General features: G+C 41.3%; 2 protein-coding genes across 2 annotated transcripts in view; one reads left to right on the plus strand and one right to left on the minus strand.

Moving 5' to 3' along the window:
• Positions 1–3662: 3662 nt before the first annotated feature.
• endog (endonuclease G) lies at positions 3663–6921 on the plus strand. Its single transcript, XM_084729381.1, has 6 exons — positions 3663–3874; positions 4739–4932; positions 5025–5166; positions 6129–6238; positions 6510–6591; positions 6664–6921. Exons 1-6 carry the CDS (start codon positions 3704–3706, stop codon positions 6859–6861), a joined length of 897 nt encoding a protein of 298 aa, XP_084585507.1. The 5' UTR covers positions 3663–3703; the 3' UTR covers positions 6862–6921.
• A 1511-nt stretch (positions 6922–8432) lies between these two features.
• LOC146319680 (transcription termination factor 1-like) overlaps positions 8433–10000 on the minus strand; it is a 7119-nt gene continuing 5551 nt past the window's right edge. The window contains exons 8-10 of the mRNA XM_084727702.1: positions 9882–9947; positions 9474–9559; positions 8433–8632 (exon numbers count right to left, since the gene is read on the minus strand). Coding sequence (XP_084583828.1) covers positions 8445–8632; positions 9474–9559; positions 9882–9947 — 340 coding nt within the window. The 3' untranslated portion in view covers positions 8433–8444. The remainder of the gene's footprint in view (positions 8633–9473; positions 9560–9881; positions 9948–10000) is intronic.

Raw genomic sequence — 10000 nt, forward strand, 5'->3', positions numbered from 1 at the left:
ATTTCTTACGTCCATTTTGGTGCAGAGACGAGAGCAACAGCTACATCAGAACATTTTCAGGAACTCTGATTTGAGATCTAATGGAACCGAATCTAAAATCTGAGTCAGCGAGTCACATAAATGTCTCGTGTGCAGTGAAACACGTCCCTCAGATGAAAGTGTAGATTTAAACTGGTGTCAGTTTTCAGTGATGATGATGATGAAGAAAAGCCGTCCAGTTTCATGTTTGCAGGTCGAACCTCCACCTCTTTCTTTATCAGTCTGTTTTGTTCTGGACGTTCCTCCACCGCTGCTGAACAAACGGCCTTCAGCTTCTGTTCCTGTGAAACTCCTCCTCCTCTGTCAGATCAGCTGATGTCATCTGTTCTCCGAACGTTTCTCTAGAACTTCTCTCAGCTGATGTCATCTGTTCTCCGAACGTTTCTCTAGAACGTCTCTCAGCTGTAAATAACTGAACAAGTGTTGCTGGATTCATTAGATTCAAAGGATGACAGACTTCAGTTTTGACTTGGATCAGGTCTGCTTGACTCATTCAGGTGGTCTTGACTTGGTTCAGGTGGTCTTGACTTGGTTCAGGTGGTCTTGACTTGGTTCAGGTGGTTTTGACTCGGCTCAGGTGGTCTTGACTCATCTCAGGTGGTCTTGACTCATTCAGGTGGTCTTGACTCAGTTCTGGTGGTCTTGACTTGGTTCAGGTGGTCTTGACTCATCTCAGGTGGTCTTGACTCATTCAGGTGGTCTTGACTCAGTTCTGGTGGTCTTGACTTGGTTCAGGTGGTCTTGACTCATCTCAGGTGGTCTTGACACTAGATGTGACATCACATCAGTTATTCACCTGTAGTTTGTAACAACCTGCTACCTTCAACGTGAACTTGTGAACTCGTAGTTATGAGACGTGTCGAACAGAACTCGTGAACTCGTGAACTCGTGAACTCGTAAACGCCACAAGAGGATGCCATCCTCCTGAACATGGTGACCATGATGACATGTGACCACAGGAACTGATCCTGTCACATGATCAGCAGCTCATTCTGATTGCTTCTGATGTGTAAACACTTCCTGTCAGACTGAGTCTCCTCTTTGATTGGCTGAAATGACCTCATGAAAAATCACCTCAGTGGTGCGTTCTGATTGGATGACATGAACTGGACATCATGATGGAGACTTTGTTTTTTAAAGTTTGTAGGTTAAATGTCTCTCTCTCTCTCTCTCTCTCTCTCTCTCTCTCGCACACACACACACACACACACACACACACACACACACACACACACACACACACACACACACACACACACACACGCACACACACACTCACACACGCACACACACACACACACACGCACGCACGCACGCACGCACGCACGCACACACGCACACACACACACGCACACACACACACACACACTCACACACACACACACTCACACACACACACTGTTTTTGTTAATCATTCAGATTCTTTGATGTTTGATTTGAATAAAATGTGAGAAAAAGTAACTTCAACTGAATCTTTATTGTTTCACTTGTCATTGACTATTGATCAGGCTGCTGAGGTCAATCAGCTGACAGATGATTGATCGGTTTATTGATCTACATTGTGTGTTTGTACAAAATAACGGTGGAGACATTTTGCTAAAGAAAAATATTGAATTGTTATAAAGTAGACTTAGATCTCATCTCATGTTGACCACCCAGACGGCACGCATACGTCTCGCCGCCGTCGGCCTCAGATCGTGCGTCAGCATTCGACTCCTGACGTCTGTAAATGCATGTGACAAGCATCGGCCCACAGCAGGGACGTGGTCTGCCAGAGCGCGGGTCTATGTGATCCATTTCACCGTCGGCGACGGGTCGACTGTGGATCGATACATTGAACACTGAGTCCGGACTGGTCTTCAGGTAAACTCACCTCAAGTAAATATATTAAAAACAGCTGTTTTATAAATATGACATTCAGGATTAGCAACGTAAGCCCTGACCAGGTATGTTAGCACAGGTGAGGAGCCCAGAGGCCGACTCCTAACAGGCTAGCTAGCTAGCTTAGCAAACGTTAGTTGCTTATAAGTCACAGACCCGACCAGCAAATGTATCAACTGACTTAATTTAGCATTTGCTAGTTAGCCATAAGCACGTGAACAGTCTCCATCTGGACAACCAATCAGTGTTGAATTTGGAAAAGGATCAGGTAACGTTAGTTAGCGTTAGCTGTTAGCTAGTAGCTGGTGAGCTGTGGTGTTTTTACAAAGGAGCTAACTTTAGCGGTTTAGCTAATGAAGCTCTGCTCTGCTCCATTAGTAAACGTTTCCTCAGAGTTCAGTTCTGGTTCTGGACGGTTGTTGGTGTGTTTGGACTGTAAGTGAAGTTAATATCCACTTCATGCAGGTGTGTCTGAGTTTAGTGCAGCGTCTCCAGTTGTTTCTGTCATGACTTCAGACAGAAACTTACTTCTGAGTTTTTTCCTCAGTTGCATATTTTCTGACTTGCTGCAGAGGAGCGAGCGAGCGAGCGAGCGAGCGAGCGCCTGCCGCTGCGTGTTTCGACCACGCTACTCTTCAAAGGTGCATTATGATGTTAAAAAGTTGTTTGTAATTTAAGGATGGATTGTGTTAGATCAGTAGACTAACAAGATGAAAATCATGTTTTATATATTTTTTACAATAATTACCAATTTAACATATACTTGTAACCCCCGTAAGGATATGCAGTTTTTACGTGGACATGTTTTATTTATAGTATTATTTTGTTGTATATATATTCTAAAAAAAAAAAAGCATGAATGAGTTTTGTACTGAGGAGCGTTTTGACTGCGCTACTCTTTATAGAATCAATGCACAGATCCTGATTCCTGATGTGAGCAAACATGCAGATGTTACATGTGCTGGAGCTTAAAATATGAAATAAATGTACGATCATTAACTTGAACGGTTCGTGTCTCTTTATTTTATTCACACACTAAGTTAGGAAGCTGTTTTGATGGTCAAGCATATTGTTTTTTTATCGTCTTATTCTTATCACATTTTAAATAAATAGGTGTTAATTTGGACCACAGATATGAGACGTCTGCTGATAGAATGATTCCACCTGAACAAATAAAGCTAGAAGCTGCAGAGAGGCTGCGCTTTGATTCATCGTCTCAACACAAGGTTTGACCAAATGCTGATGTCATCTTCCCGATGAGAAAACGCTCTTCATACAACGTCTGTTTATTCATCGTGCCGACGTCAGCAAGACGTGTGTGTGCTGAGTTAACTTAACTCAGCACACACACTCACTGCAGGAGGATCCTCAGACCCTCTGCTATGGTTAATAGATCCTCTGATCAGCTGATCAGCTGGTTTATAGATCCTCTGTGTGTTTGAAGTGTCATTGATTATCTGTGATCAGCTCATCATGTGTTGTGATGGTTTTCAAGGTGAAGATCAATTCTACATGTTTCTGTAATCAACCATAAAAGTGACTGGAGCTATTAACTTCTTATCAATCGATCGATCAATCAATCAATCAATCAATCAATCAGTCAGTCAGTCAGTCAGTTTGTTCTGTAGCTCGTCTGCATCACTTGTGTTTATGAGAGGAAACAGGTACAGTTACTGTCCAGCAGGTGGCGGTGTGCCAACAACCACAAAGTAACAAAGAAGAAGAGTAGTTGCCGTTCTGTGACGTCATCAGAGTGCGCCTGTATTAGCAGCTAATCGGCAGCATGAAGCGGTGGAGCCGCAGCGCAGCGACCTTGTTGCTCGGAGCGGGACTCGGAGCTGCAGGTGTCCGTCTGCTGAGCGTCGAAGGGCGGCAGGAGGAGCAGCAGGGAGCCGCTCTGCTGAGCTCCGTCCCGGTGGTTCCGGTACCGACGGTCCAGGCGTCAGAACTTCCGGTGAGGCTCGCTGTGTGTGTGTGTGTGTGTGTGTGTGTGTGTGTGTGTGTATGTATGTGTGTGTGTGTGTGTGTGTGTGTGTGTGTGTGTGTCTATGTGTGTGTGTGTGTGTGTGTGTCTATGTGTGTGTGTGTGTGTGTGTGTGTGTATGTGTGTGTGTGTGTGTGTGTGTGTCTGTGTGTGTGTGTCAGTGGTGGACAGTAGTGAAGTACATTTACTTGAGTACTGTACTTAAGTACGTTTTGAGTATCTGTACTTGAGTATTTGTTTTTTTTTGTAAACTTCAGACTTTCGCTACATTTCAAAGATAAATATTGTACTTTTGACTCCACTACATTTCTATGAAACTGGAAAAACTGGGTTCTAAAACTTTTGACCAGTAGTGTGTATATATACATACATACATATACATACATATATATACACTCTTCATCATTATTCTGATTATTACTGACTAATCCTTTTTTACTTTTTGATTGAACTGAACTGAAAAAATCACAAAACAAAAATGAAATGTTTAAACAACAAAAACAAAAGACGACATCATCAACATGTGAAGAGCAACAGAACAACTCAAGTTCCTTTCCTGTTTGAAATGGACAGGAAGTGGCTGAATGATTTTCCGGCGTGCGCCTCCACTACGTACCTGAGCGTCATGACAATGTGCAGCGGCGCCGCCTGCTGACGGGTCACTGCACAAACCAATCCAGTGTTTCTACAGACACAACAGTTCATCAATAACAACAAACATGTCGGACGTGTTTTTCAATCATTTTCAGGTTGTGACAGGATCAATCAATTGATTAACAGGAAATAATCAACAAATGGATCGGTAATGAAAACGACGTGTGTCTTTGTGTCCAGGTGAGTCCAGGTGGCTCAGGTGTTTTGATGAAGTATGGCTTCCCCTCATTGGCCAACATTAAGACCAGAGAGTCCTATGTCACCTCGTACGACCCGCGCACACGCACTGCATCCTGGGTAATAGAGAGGCTGAACCCCGCCTTCCTGAGCGGCCCGTCAGACAGGAAGTACTGCGAGTTCAAAGAGGACAACAGGTGAGACAGGCGGTCAGGTGGTCAGGTGGAAGTAAAGCTGTGATCAGGATCAATTATTGGATTCAAGTTTTTAAATCTTTGTCTCCTGTCAGCGTCCACATGTTCCACAGAGCAACCAACGCAGACTACAGGGGGAGTGGCTTCGACAGAGGTCACCTCGCTGCTGCAGCCAATCACAAATGGAGTCAGAAAGCCATGGAGGACACCTTCTACCTAAGCAATGTCTCTCCACAGGTAACCGCTACCTTTCTGTTTGTTGTCAGTGATGTGAAAATATGTGAGAAGATCTTCGTCCTCATCATCGTCACCGTCTGACTGTCGCTCCTCAGAGCACTGAGGTCTGCAGAGTAACCGCTCTGCGTCGCACTTAGGCCACGCCCACTGAGCCAGAGCAAATATTATACCGGAGTGTTTTCTGCGTCAGGGTTCCAGTCAGTTTGTTAAACCTGCTGTCGGTAGAAGAACCCTGGAGAACCGGAGTGTTCTAGATCAGTTTTCAAAGAAATGACGAGGCATCGTGATCAAATTCACCTCATCAATAGATGTTGGCAGAGTTAATATGTTTTATTTAAATATGTTTACTTCCATTTCCATCTTACTTCATTTTGATACATGCATATATACATTTTAAATACTATATTTACTATATTAATGATAAATAAATGTATTTCTGTGAGTTAACAGGCTCTGATTTTTATTTTTAAAACAAGTTGAGACAAGTTAAAAAAACTCACTGTAATAAAGTTTTAAGTTTTGAATCAAACTCTGAAGTTTTGAAATGAAAGTTGAGATAATTAGGGTCCGAAAAATAAAAGTTCAGAAACGTCTCCCAGTCGTTTAGGGCGATCCCGTAGACCCGCGCCTGAACTGACTCCTCCCACAGCGTTCGTCATAACGACATGGCTACCATCTGGAATATTAAATAATAATAATAATAATAATTTATCAAAGATTGAGTCTGTGTTTAACGGCCTGGAAGTCGGTGACGTCGAATTTTGACGTCTCGCCATGAAACAAGAAAAATGAAAATGAAAGTTTTGTCGTAGCGTCCAGAAGAAGAAAAGGAACCGACTACAGCAGATGAAAATCTTACACCTGTATTATTGTTTTTATTTGGCGACTCACCTGTGACTCACCTGTGACTCACCTGAAGGTCACGACTCATGATTTAATGTTCTGTGTTCCTCTGTGTGTAGAACCCTCACCTGAACCAGAACGCGTGGAACAATCTGGAGAAAATGTGTCGTTCTCTGACTAAACGTTACCTGAACGTTTACGTCTGCACCGGACCACTCTACCTGCCCAGGTAACCTCCTTACCGCTGCGTCTTCTGTGGCGTCTCAGTGCAGTGTGGGCGGGGCTTCAGCTGGGTCGTATCAATAACAGGGCTGGAACTAAACTTTTGTTTTCATTATTAACTATTGATTATTTCATTGATGAATTAATCCTGTCACGATCTGGTCAGTTTGAAACGTGGAGCACCGATAATTGTCATTATGGATTAATCTGCTGATCACTTCCTCCACTAATCAATTAATCAGTTACTTGTTTGATCCATGTATGTTTGTGTGTTTCAGGCAGGAGGCTGATGGGAAACTTTACGTCCGATATCAAGTTTTAGGAAGAAACCATGTCGCCGTGCCAACGCACTTCTTCAAGGTGAGTCCATCTGATGATGACGATGATGATGATAAGCTGACAGGTGAGCTCACCTGTCCTATGTCTCCTCAGGTGCTGATCCTGGAGCAGGCGGACGGCAGGGGGGTGGAGCTTCGGTCGTACGTTTTACCAAACGAACCGATCGATGAGAAGATTCCTCTGGAGCGTTTCCTGGTTCCCATAGAAACCATCGAGCGAGCATCAGGACTCCTGTTTGTCCCCAACGTCATGAAGAGGACGAGTAGCCTGCAGGCCGTCACTGACAAATGACTACACTACCCACACTGCACTGCTGCTGAGCAAAGTTTCTATATGTGGGACTGTTTGAACCATCAGATTAAATTACCCACAATCCTCGCCTCAGTGTCGGACGCAAACAGATTTTTTAAAATGAGAAAAACTGAATCATTTCACATTTAGAAAAAGAAAAACAGAAAACTACTCATCTCTTATTTTTTGTTTTGTTTTCTTTGATCTGCTTCTGAATGAAAATCAAGAATTAAAATCAAAACTGATCAACAATCAATGAAGGAAAATCAGGTAACTGATCGTTTTGTTTTTTTTTAATATCAAAACTGGAAACAGGTTGTTTTTTCTTTGTTTTCCAAAAAAATAGACTGACTTGTTTTCCTGTTTTTGTTTACTTGTTTTGAAACATGAATCAATAAACTTCTTTCCTGATTTAGTTTTCCTTATTTTATTTTAGCTGCTGAGTTCAATGACCTGTGAACAAACAAGGAAACAAACTTTGTTTTTTCTCGATTCCTCATCAAAACAAACACTGATCGAAAAACACTGAAGTGACCCTTTAATGTTCTATTTGCATAAATGATCTCTTCACTCGGAACCAACACGTTCTGTTTAAACATTATTTTAAACGTGTTTCCTCTGTGATGAATCATGATGTGATGATCAGGTGATCAGGTGATCATGTGATCAGGTGATCATGTGATCAGGTCACTGTCCATGTTTGTCTGAATGTTTGTAGAACCAAAGAAAACTCTTTAGAGAACCTTTAAAGAACAGATTAAATCTTTTTACTCCTTTTAAAGGTTTTAGAAAATTCATGAGACCAGCAACTATTAATTGATTATTTATCAGTTATGAATTAATCAATCAGAATTATTCAGAATTAATCAATTAATCAGTTTGTCTTTTTTACTAATTACAAATTTTTATACTAATTAATCATCATTAATCATAAAATGACCAATTAATCAATACTTAACAGAATTGCTACAGAAAACACTCGTTGGACGTCCATGTTTGTTTTTTCACCTGACAACACTGTGACAAGATCAATTAATTAATTAATTAATCAATTAACTGTCAATAAAAACAATCATTAGTTGCAGCCTGAGCGATCACGCTGTTCTGATCAATATTATCGATCACACTTGAGATGGTAGTTTGATGAAAGCAACTCAGACACATGACGACAAAAAAGCTGTTTATAAAAAGTCAAAACCACCTTCAAAATAAAAGACGCTCACTGTACATCACCAGGTCCTTCAAAATAAAAGACGCTCACTGTACATCACCAGGTCCTTCAAAATAAAAGACGCTGAGTGTACATCACCAGGTCCTTCAAAATAAAAGACGCTGAGTGTACATCACCAGGTCCTTCAAAATAAAAGACGCTCACTGTACATCACCAGGTCCTTCAAAATAAAAGACGCTGAGTGTACATCACCAGGTCCTTCAAAATAAAAGACGCTGAGTGTACATCACCAGGTCCTTCAAAATAAAAGCCTGTTTGAATCTCAGGTGTCGATCTGCTTCCACATGTTTCAGTGTGACAGGAAATCACAGCGCCGCGGGGGGCGGGGCCTGCCGTTCATTCGTCTTTGTGTTCATCTTGTGTTCTGCACTTCCATGAAGTCGTCATCGTCCTCTGAAGTGAAGATGTCACTCAGCAGGTACGTCTCTGTCTCCGTCTCTTTGTCCATGTCTTCACACTGCGTCTCTGCTCTGCTGCCGACCGTCTTCAGTCTGTCCTCCAGGACGGGAGCCACCTTCAGCTGCAGGAAGTCGATGATCTCTGAGTGAACAGGAAGTTATAAAACAGGAAGTTACACACAGACTAGCCTCTGTTCAGTTTACTTAAGTCTATATTCTGGTTACGATGTCGAATTGTTGGTTTTAATTGTTTCTTGTTTTTTGTAGAAGAAACGTGTTCCATGAATGTCTGTACATACATGTTTGCAATTAAATAAAAAAAACAAAACACTGATCAAACAGGAAGTTACACACAGAGAAGTACTGTAGATTTAACCCCTCGAGGAGCAGCGGTCTGTTGCTTTGTGTAAACTAGAATTCATTTTCTGTTGCCAGTAGGTGGAAATATATAAAACATAAACCTGATCAAGTATTCTAGTATGATAAAGTATTTCAGATCAAGTATTCTAGTATGATAAAGTATTTCAGACCAAGTATTCTAGTATGATAAAGTATTTCAGACCAAGTATTCTAGTATGATAAAGTATTTCAGACCAAGTATTCTAGTATGATAAAGTATTTCAGACCAAGTATTCTAGTATGATAAAGTATTTCAGATCAAGTATTCTAGTATGATAAAGTATTTCAGACCAAGTATTCTAGTATGATAAAGTATTTCAGACCAAGTATTCTAGTATGATAAAGTATTTCAGACCAAATGTTCTAGTATGATAAAGTATTTCAGACCAAGTATTCTAGTATGATAAAGTATTTCAGATCAAGTATTCTAGTATGATAAAGTATTTCAGACCAAGTATTCTAGTATGATAAAGTATTTCAGACCAAGTATTCTAGTATGATAAAGTATTTCAGACCAAGTATTCTAGTATGATAAAGTATTTCAGATCAAGTGTTCTAGTATGATAAAGTACTGCAGTACTGACCTCCATAGGATAAACGGGTCCAGTTGGGGACTCTGGAGACTTTGAGTCTGTGGAAAGTCTTCTGAACACACACAGAGGTCACTTTACTGAAACAAAACAACACAGTACTGTTAGTACTACAGGTACAAGTACTACTGTTAGAGGTACTGTCAGTACTACAGTTAGAAATACTACTGTCAGTAGTGTAAGTAGTACAACTACATGAACACATGCCAGGTCCTGCTGGTACACATGAAAACTACAGTGACTGATACAGCTGTGATTGTTGAAGGTCCTGTCAGATGAATAAAAAGATCTGATCACACCTGCAGTAACGTCGTTTTTACTCTGGATTATGAATCCAGGTGTAAACAAGGCATTTGATCAGCTGACTGAGCCCCCCAACAGCAGTTTGACCTTTGAACTCACCCGACAGAGTCAGCGACCTTGTCCCAGTCGATGTCTGCCACGTCGTCCACGTGCATGTTGTACAACCTGAAACACAGTTAATATTATTATTACTGTTATTATCATTGTTATTATTGGCA

The sequence above is a fragment of the Lutjanus erythropterus genome, chromosome 10 (assembly GCF_056507025.1).
Source record: "Lutjanus erythropterus isolate fLutEry1 chromosome 10, fLutEry1.hap2, whole genome shotgun sequence".
Lineage (NCBI taxonomy): Eukaryota > Metazoa > Chordata > Actinopteri > Lutjaniformes > Lutjanidae > Lutjanus > Lutjanus erythropterus.

Excerpts from the sequence above, each read along its gene's own strand:
- endog (XM_084729381.1), top strand. The coding sequence starts at position 3,704 with ATGAAGCGGTGGAGCCGCAGCGCAGCGACCTTGTTGCTCGGAGCGGGA. Across the intron at positions 4,933-5,024 it reads GAGTTCAAAGAGGACAACAG|CGTCCACATGTTCCACAGAG; the intron begins GTGAGACAGGCG and ends GTCTCCTGTCAG. Across the intron at positions 6,239-6,509 it reads GGACCACTCTACCTGCCCAG|GCAGGAGGCTGATGGGAAAC; the intron begins GTAACCTCCTTA and ends TGTGTGTTTCAG.